Source organism: Apaloderma vittatum, unplaced genomic scaffold (assembly GCF_000703405.1).
Source record: "Apaloderma vittatum isolate BGI_N311 unplaced genomic scaffold, ASM70340v1 scaffold6081, whole genome shotgun sequence".
Taxonomy (NCBI): Eukaryota; Metazoa; Chordata; class Aves; order Trogoniformes; family Trogonidae; genus Apaloderma; species Apaloderma vittatum.
Window position 1 is genome coordinate 1206 of NW_009697265.1, and position 20720 is coordinate 21925.

The 20720-nt window shown below is 35.9% G+C and overlaps 1 protein-coding gene across 1 annotated transcript in view; it reads left to right on the top strand.

Moving 5' to 3' along the window:
• Positions 1–777: 777 nt before the first annotated feature.
• LOC104280034 (slit homolog 2 protein-like) overlaps positions 778–20720 on the top strand; it is a gene marked incomplete at its 5' end in the record, with an annotated part of 22401 nt that continues 2458 nt past the window's right edge. Inside the window, 7 exons of the mRNA XM_009877562.1 lie at positions 778–888; positions 2778–2915; positions 3009–3249; positions 3585–3715; positions 10497–10651; positions 15411–15699; positions 19999–20210. Coding sequence (XP_009875864.1) covers positions 778–888; positions 2778–2915; positions 3009–3249; positions 3585–3715; positions 10497–10651; positions 15411–15699; positions 19999–20210 — 1277 coding nt within the window. The remainder of the gene's footprint in view (positions 889–2777; positions 2916–3008; positions 3250–3584; positions 3716–10496; positions 10652–15410; positions 15700–19998; positions 20211–20720) is intronic.

The window sequence follows — 20720 nt, forward strand, 5'->3', positions numbered from 1 at the left end:
ATAAACTCTGCAAGCGCACTATCTGTGGTAGCTTCTGATTAATTAGTCAGGGAACAAGACATTGTTGATCTGTTCACACACCTGTTTCCTTCTTATAAAATTGCAAATAGAATTATATTTTAACCATATTAAAATATTTTATAGGTTATGCGGTCCATGTTGGAAATTAGAGCCACTGATTCTAGCAGCAGAAAAGGGTAGACATTTGACATAGATATATTTTTTTTTTCCTTCTCTTTTCACAGAACAGATTATAGATTATTATGGTACATTAACAAATACATATTTAAGGAAATGTGGAAAGCAAGTTTTCATTTTGGGATAATTGGAATAGTATTGACATGCAGTGATATTAACAGGGTTTTTTCAGGTAATCGATTACCCATAGTGCAAATCTTAGTATTTCTGAATTTAGAAATAAGTAATAGAAAAGCATAATGATGGCTTGTTTGTTGTAGTGAGAAGAAATTCAGTCATTAGAGTTTTACTACAGAGCACACCTAGATAAATATTGTAAATTATTTTTTTTCTCACAAATAGCATTTATGTCCATGGATGAATGATTGACATTGGAATATTTTTTTATAAAGGACTTATCAGAAACATGAGTACTTACTGTTATTATTTGTGTATTAAAATGTATTTGTTATAAAGGTAGTATTTATTATTACATCATGATGTGTGCATTTTTCAGTGTTAGCAAAAAAGCCTCTAGCAGTTACTTTTAAAATAGAAGCAGCTATTCTCAGGCCACTTATATTTTCACTGAATTGACAGCAGACATTATATTTCAGGTGAGCTCTGTGAGGAGAAACTAGATTTCTGTGCTCAAAACCTGAATCCTTGCCAGCATGACTCAAAGTGTATCTTGACACCCAAAGGATACAAGTAAGTCTAAAGTATTGTCACAGTCCAAGAGAAACTAAATTTCTGGGGAGTTTATCCTGATTAACTTCTTTTCCTTTTATTTTTGTGGAAGCAGATTCTATTCTCAAAATACTAATTTCAGTTATTATCAAGCTTTGCAGCAGAATAGGACATGATTTTCATGTAGACCTACATTACTATCATAAATATGTTTTACTGAATTTTACTGACTCTTAACAGTTCTAATTCCACTCAGTTTTTAAATAGGAATGCAGAGTAAAGCAGTTAGTCTATGTGACAGTCTGTACACCACCTTTTCACTACCTTAGACAGCGGGAAAAAATTGCATTTACTTGAAGTGGAATAATTATACTGCTGAGATGTGATTGTGAAAGATATTATTAGGAAAGCACACTGAAAGGTGTAAAGAAGTCCATCCCAGGGAAAACTTATCTTTAATTACACTGTATCCTTATCATAATTAATTAGCATGCACAATTTAAACTATAGTTTTCCTATAATTTTTCGCTTAATAAATATAGGAAATCTGCAGCTTTCAATTGTCGTAAGCACCTGTTTTATGCAGAGAATGCTTTGTGTTAAGATCAGATTATTTATTAGCATTTGTACTACTTATGAAATGACGTCTGATTTAAAATATGGTAAAGAATATCCAAATATATTAAAGATTTAAATGAACATGAAATTAAGTTGATAGTTTTCAACTGGAAAAGAGAAAACTTTTTGTATTTCAATTGTTGTGTGTTATGCTTATTTTCTTCATGCCACTTGAGTAAACGTAGTTTCGCATCTTATACTTTACTGCCTAGTTCACTAATCTTCCGTGTTAATTTCTGATATTTTAATTCAGAAAATAGCAGATACAGTAACTTCAAGAATGTATCTCAGTCAGCTTTTTAATAGCATGCGTTTTTTCACTTATTTGCATATGTTGTTTAATAAAAATTGAGACACGCTTGACTGAAGCACTTAAAGTTACACAGCTATTTAAAATCACTCTTGCTGGTTTAGAGCAAATTTTAGAAACCAAAAGAAACAACACCAAGGAAGGAATCACAAGATCTAATGAAATCAATTACATATATCTTCATTTAAAAAATAAAATAAAATCACGTGGATGCACGTATTTGTGATCTTTCGCATTCATTTTTCACAGAGTGCCAAGCATTCATTCAGTCTCATATATGAGAATTCCCTGAAATGCCACTAACATTAATAATGAGAGTTGCATAGGGAGAAAAAATAAACAAACAAATAAACCCCCATTTCATGCTGTCTTGAGAATTCACTCTTTCTAGTTCAGTGGGGGCTCAGGGAGGACAGAGGATGTGCTTTGAGACTTCTGTTAGTTCACTGAACATGGAGCTATTTATAGTAAGTCAGCCTGGTGGAACGTCAAGAGTTAAAAAATTAATGCACGACCTCTAAACTGTGTGAGTGGACTGTTGGTCCATTCATAGCTGATCAGTTGACAAAGAAAACATCCATCAGTGTAATACAAGCCTTAGATTATTTGTTGGTTTCAGCAGCTATACATATTGATTATTTTAGTGATCCCAGCCACTTACAACATCCTATAACATTCTGCATTACTCATAAATTCCAAGAACTGTCAGAATGATTCATGAGGGCTCTTTAGATTTAAACCACAATTCTTCAGTGTAATGGCAGATGAGTAGGCATGTGTAACTAACAGACCTGTATTTGTTTACCTATGTAGATTGCCCATATAATAACATGATTAAGCTGCATAGTCTTTATACACAAAGTCACAGTAATGCATTTTGTGTCGTGAGTTTTAAAAAATTCTGTAGTTCCTTAACTTTGTCATAAGCAGGCTGTATTGTTAAAGGGCACCGTGTTATCCCACTTCCTTTCCTGTTTCACAGATGTGATTGCACACCTGGATATGTAGGTGAACATTGTGATACTGACTTTGATGACTGCCAGGACAACAAATGTAAAAATGGAGCACAGTGTACTGATGCAGTTAATGGATATACATGTATTTGCCCGGAAGGATACAGGTGAGAAAGATCCAAAGACAGCAGAGGCATGTATATCTTCTGTCAAAGCTGCTTGTTTTTTTGAAATACTATTTTTTTTCTGTTTGTATTTAGTGGTTTGTTTTGTGAATTTTCACCACCGATGGTTCTGCCTCGCACCAGTCCTTGTGATAATTATGACTGTCAAAATGGAGCCCAGTGTATCATAAAAGAGAGTGAACCGATCTGTCAGTGTTTATCAGGCTACCAGGGTGAGAAATGTGAAAAGCTGATCAGTATAAACTTCATCAACAAAGAATCCTATCTGCAAATTCCTTCAGCTAAGATACGCCCCCAAACCAATATCACTCTACAGGTAAGATTGCTTGTGTTGTAGATTCTGATCTAGACAAGAGTGTAAATGACTTTTCAAGGTGTGAAATAGTAGCCAGAGTTGTTATTGGCTCACTTAAATAGCTTTTCACATTTGAGCTAAAAATCTAGAATAGTCACCGGATTAACTCTATGATCATATGGAAGTAGATGGGTTTACTGGTAGGAAGAGAAATAATTTTGTTGGGTTGTCACTGAAGGAAGAATGATATAGTGAAGTAATAGACTATGGCAGTAAATTCAGAGATTCACTTAATAGAGCATTTTGATTTAATATTTATTTTTAGTTCTTTCTAAGTGTTTCTTTCTTTTAACTAGATTGCCACAGATGAAGACAGTGGGATCCTGCTCTACAAAGGCGATAAAGATCATATAGCGGTAGAGCTGTACCGGGGTAGAGTGAGGGTCAGTTATGACACAGGATCTTATCCAGCCTCTGCTATTTACAGGTGAACCCAGATGAAACAAATTTCTAACTGAAACAAAGCATATATTAGTTCCTTACATCAAAGTCCCATTTTTAATAGATGGCTAAAACAAATACATGCAAATGAATGTATTGTCAGACATGTAAAAACTATTGCCAAAAGATATGATTTGGCTTGGGAAGTAATTCTAATGCAGATATGTCAGAAAGATAATATATCATTTGATCCATTCAAACTGCATAAGAGCTTTCAGCGAAATATTTATGCATTTGTGTAATGTTCACATGTGGAAATGGATTTTTTCCATGATGTTACTGCCAAATAATTTCCTAGTGTGCAGGGTAAAGTGCAGAACTGTACTGCATAAGCAGAAATGAAATGGAAGTTTCTTGTCTGTGTTAGGCCATCATATGATGCAGGACTTTTGCATGGCAAGTAAAAAGAAACTAAAAACTTGATTCTGATAAAAGGCAATACCCTTGAAAAAGAAATGGTTTTCTCTTCCAAACTTATTAAGAGACAGAGTCCACAACTGCTTCTGGAACATATATTTTCATGGTTTTTTAGTCAGAATTCTCTGCTTCTCAAAAAAAAATTACATCCTGAATTTCTGGGAAGGTTTTATGTAACTTCTCAAGAATTTGAAGACAGACATTGGAAGACTGAGCAAAACGACAACAGGCATCACTTCTTGGCCTCAGTTGCCCTATTGTTGCTGTAGATGCATTCAGAAATTAAGGGGAAGTGTTAGATGAGATTTCTTTGCATCTTCTTTTTGCTTTGTTTACACCTTTGTGTTGCAAAAATTATATCTAGTTTATATTTACTTGCTGGAGTTTGTAGCAGCTGGCATTGTTCTGCATTCTATTAGAGACATTTCAGTGAAAATAAATGATTTTTAGAAATGATTGCACTCAAATGGCAATATAAAGTCAAAAGCTTAAGTTTATGTGGCAGAGAAACAATGATAAAGTTTGTTAGGCAATAGCACCAGGGGAACTGTAGTTTTAGTAGATTACTAAAAGCATTCCACAGAAAAAAAATCATTGCTATAAAATGCAATATAAAATTGTTTAGTAGCCTTTACAATAAGCTTCTTAAAGTTGCTGTTTTTCTGATGCAATATGTATTTCATAAAGGTTTTCTTACAATTCCATGAAATGGTTTAATAATGTGGAAATACTGTATGAATTTTAATTGTATAAATTTTAATATATTAAAAATAGGATGTGACTTTACGGGCGATTGAAGTATTTAACACAAATTCAGAACTCCATGAAACATTCACTTTTCTCAATGACAACAATTCAAAATATGATATTTTTTTAAATTTAATTTAAGGAAGCAATAGGAATCAGATCATATGTAATTTGAAGGGTTTTTTTCTCCTATTTGTTTAATCTATCAAGAATACCTCTTCCCATTCCAAACATATATTTCCTTCTTAGCAATTTAATGCTTTATCCAGTATTATAGGAATATAATAAATACTGGAAATTCACACTTGTCCATTGTAGTGTTCTAGAAGACTATTGAAAAACAATAGGCAAACAGGTAGAATTAAAAAAACATAAATGTGGAAGGGATTAATAACAAAGTGATCAATTAACAAACAGTTCCAATTAAGTAAGTGTTACGGAATAATTAGAAGTATCTTCCCTACATAGTTGATCAACTCTTTTAAATTACGTGACAAGTGAATGGTGCAAGTGCAGTGACGAAAGGGATGGGAAATGTAATGGTATGTTACAGGGTGGCACAGTTGTTTAGTGAAGCAGATACTCTCTATATTTTTTTCAATACTATTATTATTATTATTATTAAGCTCCCTTTCATTTCAAATAAAAATGATGGTCAGCTTCTAGGAGATATTTGAAAATTGTCATGTAATGGTACTGAGATAAACTGTAATGAATTTTTAGTCCTTGAGAGCAGTGCCTGTGATGGAAGCCTTGTATACATTTCTGTACTTGTATATTAGTTTGTGCATCTAGTGATCACTGTTCAAATTAGATATTATTTCATTTCTATTTCACGTTCCAGAAAGGAGTACGTTGTAGCACAGGATCTTTTACACATATCACTTTAATCACTTCATCCTTTTCTTCTGTCAGTCTCTCCCCTTGGTTTCTCTCCTTCCTTCCCTCCCTTTATATTTTTCTAAGCCAGCTAGATCTGATTGTCTTTGGCAACAACTGCTCAGACATAACCTGCATTAACCTGCTGAGTCACTTTTCCTCTTCTCTTAATCGTTCTCTTTCTCCTCTTTGACTCAGTTTCCAGTCCTGTTTTCCTTACAATCCACTACCATCCCTTTACTCTGATTGTTGCTTTGTTCCGTTTCTTGCCCAGTCCTGCCTCTTTCTCTTCTTTCTCTGTAGGCCTAATTATTCCTTCTCCTGGATGAGAACCACACAGTTTCTTTCTCTGTCCGTGTAACCTTCATCTAGCTCAAGTAGTACCTTTTTCTTTGACTGGGTTGGCAGGCCCACATCCAGCAAGTCCTGCTGCAGCCCCAGAGTACAATTTGGGGATCTAGACCACCAGTTTCTGCAGACTTCCATGCTTTCAAATCTTAACACCTTGCTTCGGTGCATTTTCAGAAGGATGACAAATGGATAGACGCAGTGCTAGCCCACTGCCAAATGTGCAAAGCAGGGTTAATAGAAGCATAAGAGATAGGAGTGTGTTCCCTTCAGTTTGGGAAAATACCTACTCTGTTCAGAAAAATAAAAATCCTTTTCAGGCACCATTCAGTATGGAAATATTTAGAAGAAACTGTTTACCAAACCTACAAATAACTAAAACAATATTGTGAAATGGTGTAATGGGTTAATCCTGGTAGGCAAATAAGTGCCACACAGCCACTCACTCAAGTCCCTGTCCACTCCTCAGTGGGACAGGAGAGGACAAAAAGGAAAAGTCAGAAAACTCATGGGTTGAGATAAAAATAGTTTAGTAACCAAATGAAAGGTGGAGGAAAAAAAATAAAGAAAACAAGTGCTGCAATTGCAGTCACTTGCCATCTGCCATGCCTAGCCAGTTCCCAAGCAGAAGACGGCTCAACTACTTAACCCTACCCTCCTCTCCATTTTATTGCTGAGCATGACATTTTATGGCATGGAGTATCTCTCTGGTTTGTTCAGGTCACTTGCCTGGTTGTGGCCCCTCCTAAATTCACACACCCCCCTCATCTAGTCACTGTGGGGAGCAGAGTGAGTAACAGAGAGGCTTTGACACTGTGAGGACATTATTCAGATATAGCAGTATCAGCATCATTTTGGTCACAAATTAAAACACAGCGCCATATCGGCTGTTATGAAGAATATTAATTTCATGCCAGTCAGATCCAGTACAAATAGCTAAGAATTACAGAAACAAACGAACTAATGTGTTAAATTTTATCAGAGATATATGAAGAAGACAACAGGGCATTTTAACTCGGATGTTTAAGAACAATGAGGTTTAAGAATGATTTGGTAAGGGGTTAGATATTTTGCAAACTAAGACAGTAAAATTTCTTACAGTGAGAAAGACAGAAAGGAAATCAAAAACCTGAGAAGTTTGTCAAGAGATTTATAGATTTCATTAAGAAACTGAAGATTGATGGATAGTGTAGGAAAACAAGTAAGACAAGTCATAGTCCACTGAACAATGGTGAGGTGCCTGAAGCAGAGGCCAAAATAATACTAATAATTAGAAAAGCCAACCAGCCAGTGGAGAGATTCAAATAGAAGTTTTATAACATAAATGGCAGTGAAGAAATGGTGTGTTGAAAGGGAGTCAAATGGGAGTTGTAGAGCCTACAGAGGCACTTGCAGTAGCAACAAAACAAAGTTACAGACAGATGATTTAATCATGATAAATACAGACAATCAACAATAACAGCAGTCTGGCTGTGTAGAGTGAATGAGAACTGCTTTACCAATGGGAATTGACTGCAGAAGGAGCCATCATCCCAAAAGCACTCATCAGTCAAGCTGGGTAACAAGATGAGGTGATGGCAGTGCCAAGACCAATAGAGCAAATTAATTCATTGGAGAAAAGTTGATCCATTTGAGTTTTATTCTGTCTGGATGTCCATTTTTAAATGTTAAATGTTTTTTACACACAAAAAATCCCAAACAACCCTTTCATTCTGTAAACTAGTTTTCATCATATATTTATTGGAAATATGGGAATATTTCTTCCCAAACCATTATTCTTCTGCAAAGTTCCAGAAGCTTTAACTCAGTTTTTCTTACAGCTTTTCATTAGGATCTATGCATTGAGCTCTCATTTCTCCAGTGGGAAATGGTCTAGAAGTAATATAAGCGCATTGGCAGGAAATATTGTGCAGATATGACTTGTGTTTATGTCCCCTTTAATTTAAACCACCCTTACCTAGGAGGGCTCCACTTTCTGCAGTAATGTTTTCTAGCTTAAATTAGAAGCTTTTAATAATCACTCTTAACAGAGGCAGATTCCCTTTACACCTTATTGTTTTATACATCCCTGGAATGACTGTTTGCTATAAAAATGTGTGTTCTGTGTTGCTCTCATCTTTTTAAATACTGTTGTGTGAAAGGTTGGTAAGTTGTAAAATAATGTAAGTTTCCTTGGAACAAGAACATTATATTCAGGTTTCCTGCTTGCTTAAGTCAAGTAGTCATATGCATTTTGATTTCTTAGCACAACTTTTTTCCTGGAATCATTGAAATGTGTTAAATAAATAAATCCTGGCACTTTTCTTACTGTTTGATCACAGCAAACAAACCTCTTAATACTTTGAATAGACCTCACTATTTAGGAATGACGAACCCTGACCTTTTCCTTTCCCCCATGGGACCTGGCAGCCCCCCTCTGCCCACTCCCTAAAAGTATTTATTCTTCTGGTGTCTGCTAAGTTGTGTGTTTGCTCTTTCACACAGAGCTGAGTTTATGTAAAGCATGCGTGCTACCACGCAGATCTTTTTATCCATATGGAGCTGAGCCTGTCCACATAGTTAGAGCAGGTAATAAATAGCTGAGAAGCTATTTAATGTGTCGCAGCTGTAAACAACCATGTGAGTGCTTCTGATCTGTTCTAGGACAAAAGCAGTTAGGTTAATTAAAACATCACTAAGGATGTTATAAGGTAATTTGCTTGATTTTTGCCTTGAGATTTAGGAAGCTAATCCCTTTCAGCTATAGTGCTTTCCTAATGAGAAGAGCTAACTGACTGTATGACTGTTCAGGCCATCTCAGGCTATCATACAATTGGTTCATTTAAATAACTTTTTTCAAAGGCTTAAGCTCACTCATTTGATGGTGCCCTGAAGCAAATAAAGGCTCTCATGGGAATGGTTCTAATGTCTAGTCTCTGGTCTACAGCTCATTGTCATAACTTCCATGCAGCCATACATTCAGCTCTTAATTCTCCAGTGGAAAATGGGCTAGAAGTAATGTAAGTACAATGAAATATTCAGTCCTAGAATTGAGTAAATAATATTCTTCCTTCTCTGATATACTTAAACTGTGTTACCGCACACTTAAATGTTTGCAGTGTAGATATTAGAGGCTGGTAAGCATAGCCAGACATTTCTTATACTTAATAATGTGTAGGATTGTCATTATACAGCATAAGAACCGTGCTTCAAATAAGCCTTTTCTGCATGGCACTGTTCAGTCATTCTCCTGCTAGTGGATTTAGGCAGAAGGAAATAGTACCCAACCAAAACCAAAAAAACCAAACTCCAAACAATAGTCACTGTACTAGCCAGAAGCTGAACACACAGAAATAACCATGCCTAATAAAGATAACAAATTACTTTATTGTTACCGTCAGTGGAGCTGTCTGGACCAATTATGTGGTTTTGTCTGGCAGGACTAAGGTTAGATGGAGTTCCATATTCTGTGAAATGGTAGATTTATACATCACTGGAGTCAACTCTGACCTTCATACTTCCAAAATATGTAAAGCCAATACTAGGTAACATGTAGGATATGCATACACATGCACGTGCAAATAAGATCTTGAAAGAACATTATAATGGTTTAGGTTGGAAGGGACCTTCAACAATCATCTTGGTTCATTCCCTTTGCCTCGAGCAGGGACTTCAACTTGGATTAGGTTGCTCAAAGCCCCATCCAATCTGACTTTGAAGATTTCAAATGATGGGGCATCTCAACTTCTCTGTCCCAGTGTTTCACCACCCTCATATTAATGAATTTCTTCTTTATATCTTCTTTTACTTTAGAGATTCTATGTCATCTAAATCTACCTCCTTTTAATTTTAAATGGTTGCCTCTTATTACTACAAGCCCTTGTAAAAAGCCTCCTTCCATCTTTCTTATAAGCCCTCTTTAAGTTTTGAAAGGTCACAGTAAGGTCTCTGTAGAGCCTTCTCTTCTCCAGGCTGAACAACTCCAGCTCTCTCAGCCTTTCTTCTATGAAGTTTTCCAGTCCTCTGGTCATTTTTTGCATAACTCCAGACTTTTTCTGTTTGGCTTCCTGCCTAGTAAATATATTTCAGCTGATGTTTAGAATATCATCTATATGTACATAGTGAACTATTTGATGAGGACAGGAATAACTTTGAATGAAAAAGGGTTGTTCATTTACAATACATAGTTTTAATATAGTGCTATTGAAGAGGTATTATATTGTATTAGCTCTTAGGTATACATGCATGTCCTTGCTTAATATCTAGTTTTCAGGAGTCTGCACTCCTGGAGAAGTTATGTTCTGAAGTGGTATTAACTCTTAACGGGGGAGAAAATCAAAAACTATTCTAACTAGACCATCAACTGTTTAAAATTAATGTTAATGTTTATTTTACAGTGTGGAAACTATTAATGATGGTAATTTCCACATAGTGGAGCTTCTAGCTGGGGATCAGATTCTGTCTTTATCTATTGATGGAGGAAGCCCGAAGATAATTACCAATTTGTCCAAGCAATCCACTCTGAATTTTGATTCTCCGCTGTATGTAGGAGGTAAGAGGATCTTGCTGCTTCTTACTGACAGTATCATGGCTAATTTACTCTAGTAACATGCTTTATTAAACACATGGTAAGAGACTTATTCATTGAGATAGCACTGTTAAGATGAAACTTCAGCAGTTAATCTCAATAGTTGGATTTTGTTTAATGAACAATATGTCCTCAAACTGCATCTGTTGTTTTTTTATCAGTACGGATGTATGATGCTTGCTGTAAAATTCTATAATTTTCTACTGTTGTTTAGCTTTTTATTATACTGAAGAAGTGTGTTTAATGTTGTTTAGGTAGGTACCTGAAGATTCAGTAATGCCTATTCAGAAAGTGTAGAATAGTAGCATTCTGTTTCAGTCATGTTTTATATTTCTATTTCACTGTACAGATATTTGCAGGAAATGTTAGTGAGGTATAAAGCCCTCAAGTATAATTTGTGTCTGGTGATCTTATTGCTTAGGGCTGATAGGAGTTATCACATTAGGTGAGAAGGCAACCAGCTGGACAGTTGCCTCGCAGTATTGTGGTTGCAGGGTTTGATATTGTTTTGTTTTGAGAACAAAAATTTTTTTGTTTCAGTAAAACCAGTAACTGATGATTGTGGAGATGAACTATTTGAAATATTTTTGATCATTTGCTGCAATTCATTGTGTAGAGCTATGGATTCAAGCCCATTGTTTTAACCAGGAGTTTGTGTTGAGTTTCTGATGGACCCACATAGTCTAGGTAAAAGAGTCAGAAACTTTAGCCACCCCTTTGTGCTTCTTACTGTCATTGGTAGCAAGTCTAAGTTCTTACTCATCAGAGATTCAGAGATTGAGTGTGGTTTTTAAATGCTACTAATCTTCCCGTTCGGTCCCCATGTGTTGCCTGACCTAGTCGAGAGGTGGTGTCCCTGGTGGCAGGGAGGCTGGATTAAAATGATTTCTAAGGTCCCTTCCAGCTTACGCCATTCTATGATTCTACCAGACTTCATCTTCTATTTAGTTTAACCTTGCACTCTTATAGGAGACATATAAGGAGTCCCCTACTGTTCTGTTCTTTCTGTAAAAAGAATACCTACTTTCTTTTTCATTTTGTCTAATTCTTAAGAACTGTTTTGTGTCTAAGTTTTTAGACTTGAGCACCTTGCCTCCTTGCAAAAAATTATGCTACCAGTAGTACATTTATAAGATGACTATTTTGTCTAGAGAAGGCGCTATTTATCCTTTTTCTAAATATACGGAAAGGCACATTTGCATTTCTTTCATATGTATCACTTCTGTTTTGTACATAGTGTCCTTTGCCATAACTTTTGGAAAGGGAAATGGCCCTAGATTCTAGTCACTGTGTACTTGCTTTTACTTCTATTGTCAACATTAATTTGTTATTTAATGACTGCTAAGACCAATTTTACTACTTTCTGAAAACTAAGGTTAGTGCAGAATGATCCCCCCTGGCTGTGACGGGCATCTTTTGGTGAAATGAGGCTAGACTGCCAACTGTAAACATTTATTCTGTGCAATGACACATTTTTCTCTTTGCTTTTTCACCTTGCAGATCTTTGTCTCCATTAGGAATATCACAATCATCTGCATCATCATTCTGAAGTATCAGAAGAAATAATTTTTGGAAATAAACCTTTTCCTCAGTGGTTTGAGTCCTAGTGCATATTCTTTAGAGAGGTTCTGTGTTCCTTGTATTTCTATTCTTCACATTCAGGCTGCAAGCAGACAATTTCCACTGCCATAGAAGTGGTTAGCCCAAAACAGAAAGAAAACCATTATTAGAAGCACATTATTACAAAATAAAGAAAAGATAAAGTGTGTTGATATTCAGCCCTTACACTTTTCTGTTCTTTGCCTATGTTTATCTATTTATAGTCTTTAAACTCCCTGAGACAGTTAATTTTCACTCCTGTATCTTTACATTACTCATCTGCTTGAGATTCATTCATTTTTTTTTCTTATCCAACTGTATCTAGAATTTTTAGAGAATTTGATCACACATTTCCATGTCAAGAACTCAGATTCTCACTAGATTTTTTGCAGTTATTTTTATCTTTGCCAAAGTCTTAGTTTGACACCTATATCATCATGTAGCTTACACTTGCTCTTATCACCTTCCTGCTGCAATGGCATTTCTGGTAAGGATCACCTCAGCTGGCAGGATGAAATTCAGACTTGACAGCAAGCCCTTGTATGGTTTTCTCCCTCTCTTTCTCCCATTCTCTCTCTCTCCCCCCGTCCTCCCTTTTTTTAAAAATGAAGTTATTCATGACTCAATATTTGAGTTGGTTTTTATTTTCACAGAAAGTGCGCTAATTGATTTATACTCCTTTTTTTGGTAATTTTTCCAACTCTGTGGCTCTCTTGTGTGGTCAGAATACACACGCAAGATATTTTTCAGTCTTTCTATAACAGGTTTCAGTAAATCACACTGAAAGCCCATGGCTTTTTGTAAGAACTCTTAAGGGACAATCTGCTTCTTCTCAAAAACTCTTCAAAGGGCTCACAGACTTCACTGGTACTTCACATTCTTCTCTCAGAAATTAGAACATATTTTACTAGTTGAGAGTGGCACCTTCTTTCACAGAAGTCCCTATTTCTGAGATATGTAGGGCATTACCTGCTTTTTATTTTTGCCTGTTTTGTTCAAGCACCTTCTAGAATGAGATACTTGTTTAGACAGTGTTATTGTATAACTGTTATTTAATAGGAGTCTTATAATTTGCCTCCTTGAGAGATAATTTGGTAATTTACCTGTAATGAGGTTCGGTGACCAAAAGCTTAAAGTGGAGCAGGAACTACTTTCTTACCTTTTGCTAAAATAGAGCTGAAATATTTGTTTTCATTGTTTCTATGGCAGGTCCTTCCTGACTGATAAAGAACTTTTATCTAAAAATTATCTAAGAAATATTGCCAAAGATCAAGAGCCGCTTTTACACATTTTTCGGTCTTCTAGCACTTCATAACTTCCTGTAAGAGGCAAAAAATGAATAGGCTAAGAACTTGTGTATACGCTTGCATCGTGTTTCCAAATGTCTTCCACAGAGATTATAAACAAAAAATTCTCTGAATCACATATGATATATTTCATATTATCTGGTGTCATACATGCTTATATAGTTCCCAGAAATGATATCTAAATTTCCTGACACAAGCATGGCATCTAGCTTAGCATTGCACTGGCGTACTTAGTTTAATTCAGCTTTTATTTTTACACTGGATAAATTGCGTGCATCCATTCTGCTATTAGATACCTCAAGCCATATGTCTAAACATTTGCTGAGTGTTGCTTTCAAGGGAGATATCAGAGTAGAGAGGCCTTGATGACTCTACCTTGTCCCTGAATTTTGAGAATATGGTGAGTAGTTTTTAGGAAATGAAAACTAATGATTGTTTAAAGTCTGAGTCCTTTAGTATAATAGATCCAAGCCTATTCTACTTAATTGATAAGATCGAAGAAGATTAGGCTCTTCAGCAGGGTGGATGCAATATTGTTCATTTCTATAGTCACCAACGTGTAGCACAAATGAAATTATAATAACCTCAAAATGAAAGGCAGATCTCCTTCATTAGGTCGCATAGAACTCCTGCATTACTCTTAACTGTTCACAATAACTATATAAATCCATTAGAAGTATCAGTTTACATAGTTAAGGAGCAACTATGCAGATTATCTCTTTCTGTGGCTGTTACCTAAGTACCAAAATGAAAATTGTTAATTTTGCCTAGGTATAAACCTATGCAGCTAATAAGCATATTTATTTTCAATTAAACAGATCCTTTTCTAATGCTCAATACACTTTGATTTTCTTTACTTATTAGTCTCAGGAGGTATTTAGGCATTTCCTGTATTCATTCTTTGGCTTTGCTATCTCAAGGACTCACTAAAATATGTCAGTATGTTGGCAATAAGTAGGAGTAAAGTGGACTTCATTTTTACAAGGAAACAATGTTTAATAGTAATACTCCTTTTGAATTAGTCTCAAATGATTAACTGATCACAACAGCACAACAGGATAACTAAGCACATATACCTGCTGCTCTAATGCCAGCTGTAACAATTATAGACTACAACAGAAGAATTATTCTGAAAATGGTCAACATCAGGGCATTTGCACTATCTAGAAATGCTTACACATAAGTATTTTGATGTTGAATTATTGTTATCAGTTAATGCTTTGTTTTAAACTGTAATGGCAAACTATGAGTGGCTTTTTTATCAGTCTGGTTTTGAAATACGCTAAACAGAAACATTTCAAAAGTAATGGAACCTCATCTTGTTGAGCTTCTCTTTCCAAGAATTTTTACTAGTAAAATTTCACATTGGAAATGTGTACGCCAGCTCTAAACTGGGGAGCTTGTCCTGCTAAACTCTTCTGAATTCGACTACCTTAGCAGCTTACAAAAAAAATAATGCATGAGCTGCTAAATGTCAACAACTTTTTTTTTTTCCAAGATTCAGAAACTATTTACTACTTTGGACTGAATTGCAGTAGGTCAAAAATGGGCTTGTATCTGAACATTTTCACAATTGTGGGCTTCCTGTATGAAGGCCCGTACACGTCTCTTCAGTTCAACCTAGAGACATTTGTGTTTGAAGCTGGTTTACATGCAAGCTTGGCAACCAGCACAATTGCCCATGTTTGTAAGCTGAATATCTAAGAATGATGAATTAGGAAGAAATATCTCTTTCAAAATATTTAAAAAATAGAGAAAACAATACAGAAAATTGCACTGAAGATTACACTGATTGTTTGCTGTTACGAACTTCCTAGGTATGCCTGTGAAAAATAACATAGCAGCTTTACGCCAGTCTCCGGGACAGAACGGCACCAGCTTCCATGGTTGCATCCGTAATCTATATATCAACAGCGAACTCCAAGACTTCAGAAATGTGCCACTGCAAGTGGGAATTCTGCCAGGTTGCGAGCCTTGTCATAAAAAAGTTTGTGTGCATGGAACATGTCACGCTACCAGCCAGTCAGGCTTTTCCTGTGAGTGCGAAGGAGGATGGACTGGACCCCTCTGTGATCAACAAACTAATGACCCGTGTCTTGGAAATAAGTATGTCCTTCCTCAAGACAGAACAGTAGTATAATGTGCATATAAGTCTCCCGTTATGTGTATGTTTTTCATAAAAGTCTTTTTCATCAAGAAACAAAATATTCTGGGCATGTAAATGTGAAAACAGCATCCAGGTTATACTTTCCATAACCCTGGTTATATTTTTTTCCATAAACTCACTCCGTAAAACTCCCCAGTTTAGGGGAGCAGATACACACATCTCACTGAAGTTCTGCCTAAAGCCTGGGAAATGCTCTTACATGTTTCAGTTTGGACTTATGTAATGAGTTACACTGAAGCAAGTATCGCTATTGGTGCAGAAATAATTTAGATGTTGCAAATGGAGTAATTTAAAATTTTTATTATCATTATATTATTACTATTTGTAATTTAATAATAATAATACGAAAACTTGGTGCAATAGAGATATCTGATATTTTTACATTTTTGCAGTACCCCAGGTTTTAACAGGAAAATAGATTTTTACCTTTATGGTAAACTTCTGTTTATGTCCGTGTGTATTAATGATGATTTGACTAGAGCATTTTAAGTTGGACATTTTATGTATGTTTATGGAGATGGTTGTGTATATGCATATATATGTTATGTGTTGAGAGAGAACAAAAGATAGGTATATATGTGTATATGAGAGTATTGATATCTATGCATATTCATCTTTCAAATTTACTGTAGAGAGAAACTCAGTTGTTTAGCTCATGGTCTCCCAGCACAAGAAGATCAGAAACTTCAGAAGTTCAAAGCTCTTTAGGATTTATTGGTCATGGGCAACAAGATATCATTCTGTGGTAACACTGTCCTTCCTACAGTTTGGCACGTTTTTGTAGAGTTAAGTAATCCTGCTTGGATCTTTTGGTGCTGCTTTTTCAGTGCTCTGGCATGTATGGTTTTTGACTTTTAAGGACCAGTGGCTTGAGTTTGCTGAGAGATTCTAATAAGATGATTTTCAACTCCCACATAACATTAAGTGTTCTTTACACATAGTGTGTGTGGAGTTTCTGACCCTTTAAAGCTTTATACACCAGTCGGCGTGCTTTACAATGCAGTTAGTGTTGCTTATATTCGTTATGGACTTTCAGTACTATTAAGTTTTGAACTCTTTCCAAAGCTACATCGGTGAATTTTTGAGGCATATCAGTATAGCGTTTCATTGTTTATGGGTCTTTTTCTTACCCAGTCCTCTTTCACAGTGACTTCAGAGATAAAGAAAAGAAGTCACAGCAGCTTAAAATATACAAATGTGATGTGTCTATCACATCTGTCCGTATACTTTAGGAATCAAAAAGAACATGGAACTGTAACACCAAATTCTGTAATAAGCCAAACAATTTCTTTGAACTGTCCTTGAAAAAATTAGATTCTGTAAAGGTTCTTAAAACCGTACACATCAGCATACAAAGCACTGAGTGCTTTCTACACCAAGTTACAAAATTCGGCAATATCAGATACAGGCAGTATCAAAGATAGAACTAAGTGAGCCCAACATCCGTGTTTTGGTAGCTTGTGTAAGTATTTGGTTTATTTCAGCTGTATAAAGTGCTGTGAGCTTTAGGAGAGAAAGCCAAACCAGAAATTATTTGGAGTGAAGGAGGGTTCTGTTGTTCTTCAGTTCCTGCAGATTTTGATTTTGTATTTCTTGATTCATCTCTAAATCCTGTCTATTGAACAGATGCATTTCACCATCTAATACAGTATAACATTCCACTTTAGCTGAGAAACTTGTCACTGTGATTTCTGTTTCAAAAATGTAGGGAATCTTTTAGAGGTCTTAGATCTATGTTACCTAACTAGGTGCTTGACATAGTGACCAAAATCTGCTTTAGAGTCAGTAAAAGAATAAACACATTTCTAAAGAGTAAATTAGACCTCAAGTGGTCTAATCATGCACCGGATAAGCTCGTTTCTCTCCATGACTGTGGGGAGCTTATGGCAATTATAAATCTAACTCGAGTGCCTGACATAGGTACCTAAAATTAGATATGATGAAACCATGCCCAAGAGTTTGCACTTAGCGTGGTGTTTCTTTCAGTACAGTCTGAAGATGAAATTTAGGGCTTCAAAGAGCAGGTGGAAGCAGAAGTATGAGAGTTGGCATTAGCTAAGATTTAATCATCTTCTGAGTCAAGCAGAACTTCACCAAAGATCCTGACACAGATTGCTTTCATATCTAAAACAGCCTGTATAGAACATGACATGATGTCAGTGTCACCTGGCTAATTTCATAGATCAGATGCCCTAAAAAACGTTGTTCTGTAAATGGTGAATAGATCAAATACTGAACATAATGAAAACTAAACAAAAGCTGTCGGCCCTCTGATACTGTCTAAACATCCAATTTTGAGTCGCTTAATCTAACAGGCTTGGAGTATCAGACTTCTACCACAGGAACAATTTGGAATATTTTAGGCAACATAGTTGCTTCAAAAATATAGATTTTTGCATAATACTGAAGTTGGAGGTGCTTAAGCTGTTAGTTTTTTATTTGCAGTTTTTAATCCCAAACTGGATATGTGAATGGAAGCTATGTGTTGTGCCTTCCGTTTAAATATCCTGAGACTGATTTCCCACACATACTCTTTTTCCTCTAAGTTACACCATGCCTAAAGCACTTGCACAGAAGTAAGGGTACAGATGGAGAATCATAGTGCAGTTTTCATTCATGAGTGGAGCTTGTTGATGTTTATAAACTGAAACAGTATTAAATAGTTAATGCAAGTTTGGCAAAGTTAGCCTTGTGCATTCTTTTCAGTTTTACCAATTTTTTTTTACTGTGCTGAAGAAGTAGAGTACTAAGTAAAATGTTTCAAGAAATATGTACTATGTTTCCTAAAAAAAATTCAAAATGAGATGTAGTTCTTAACAGAACTCTTCTTTTACTATGAAATGCAATTCTGTATGATTTTTTCCCATCTTCAAATTGAAACAAAGAATTTTATTTTAGATCTAACAAATTATTTTTTTTTAAAACCAAAGTTTTTCATTTGTTTATTTATATATTTCTTTAGGTGGCTGCCACAACCTACTAAGAGGGTTGTGAGCTCAGGGATCTTACAATAAGAGAGGAATAACATTAGAGAGGAGAAACATTAGGGAGTGTGACTGGGACCTTGAATATCAGGATTGCATTCCTCCCTACAGAGGAATCTTCATCGTGGTCTCCCTGGGAAGAAGTATGTAGATAGACAACTTGTGTATTAAGACAGCAGTTAAAGAAAATAACATTATTTCTAGAAAGGAAGTTATTGACCCTGTTGCCACCAAAAGAACAAAGGGAAGTGATTTTATTCCAAGTCATTGGTGATGTTTTCAGAAGATGAGTTTCCCTAATCTTCAGGATACACTTAGGAACAGGTAGTTAAGCATCCTCCCTTTGGGAAACACCACGTTTCTCTCAAGAGAAGACCAGCCATGTGTTCCCATACTACTGTACATCAGAACTTACCAGATGCAACTTAACTGGCAGCCTTTTTGTGTAACAATGAATTTGAGCTTGCCACAAACATTTACCAGAGCTCAGCCAAGAGAGTCGCTAGTGTAATCACTGGGGTGAAACTGGATAATGTGCAACCTCATCTGGCGTACGCTTCTGCAGGAGTGCAAGATGGATGCTGGTGGCTTCCAGTGAAGTAAAAACCTGCCTCATACATTATATGACCATGGTATTGGCAGTTGGCAGTGCAGACTGATATCAATCTATGTATTTATAGATAGGTATAGATATAGATATAGATGATATAGATATAGATATATTTGAAGGGGGAGCATGGGTTCAGCTTTGAAACTGCCATCTCTTGGGTCAGAAAAGTTTCGGTTAGGAAGTGCCTGACCTGTCTTTGTGCTGGGAGCCCCATACTTCATGAGTGACAGTACGTTTTATTTTTTCAATAATGCAAGGACCAGAATTTCAGGTGAGTATCCTTTTTCTGTACTTAATTGTAGTAGATTACATTGGAGTTTCGTTCAGCTGTGTTCTTCTCAAAAGCATGCTGAAAATACAGGTAGACAGGAAATGTTGGGTTGAATAACTGTAGTTTGTAAAAGTCTTCCATAACACATCTACAGTGGCTTTTTTCTGGTGAGATAGAATTCTGTACTGCAGCTTGTTTTGTGTAAACCTGCATACCAATTATAAACCCCTTCACTGCATCTCGCTGAAAAAGTCCATTAGAAACAAAAGCAATTTCTTCTGAGTACAGTCCAAAGTATTTGTAGTTAATGTTGCTTAGCCTGATCTTTGATGAATAATTTATTTTTATTCTCTTGGGCTTGTTTCCCCTGTAGATGTGTGCATGGTACCTGCTTGCCAATCAATGCGTTTTCATACAGTTGTAAATGCCTGCAGGGACATGGGGGAGTCCTCTGTGATGAAGAGGAAATGCTGTTTAACCCCTGCCAATCCGTCAGGTGTAAACATGGCAAATGCAGGCTTTCAGGACTTGGGAAACCATATTGCGAATGCAGCAGCGGATACACGGGGGACAGCTGTGATAAAGGTAAAAAAAAAAAGATCATGTTGTTGTTTTGGTCTCAGAAAAGAGGTTTATTAAAACATGAAAAGCCAAAAGCATTACCAACTTTTTTTTCCCCACAATACACACCTGTTGCCTTTTTTTTTAAACCATAAGAATTTATCTCAATGAGAGAAAAATCAAACTTTTCCCATCAATTTGTTTACATTTTGAGGATTTTTTCATCAAGTGTTTTGCTGTGAAAACGTTTCTCTTATTTTTTGCCTTTATTCAGAAACACATTTTTACTATATTTAACTATTACCTTTTACCTGCTGTATCTTTCTGTATTTATTGTTTCTCTATCTTCTGCAACTGAGAAGCCAAATCCAATGATTCTGCTCCTAGTTTTATCACAAACTCTACTTTTGACCTCTCAGCTTCAACTGATTTATCACAGCGAATTATGCAGGTGAGATGGATGAAAACAGGATGACTTTTCCCCCTACCTTTTTCTTTTTCCTTTGTCTATCAAAGCTCTCCCTCTCCCTCTCT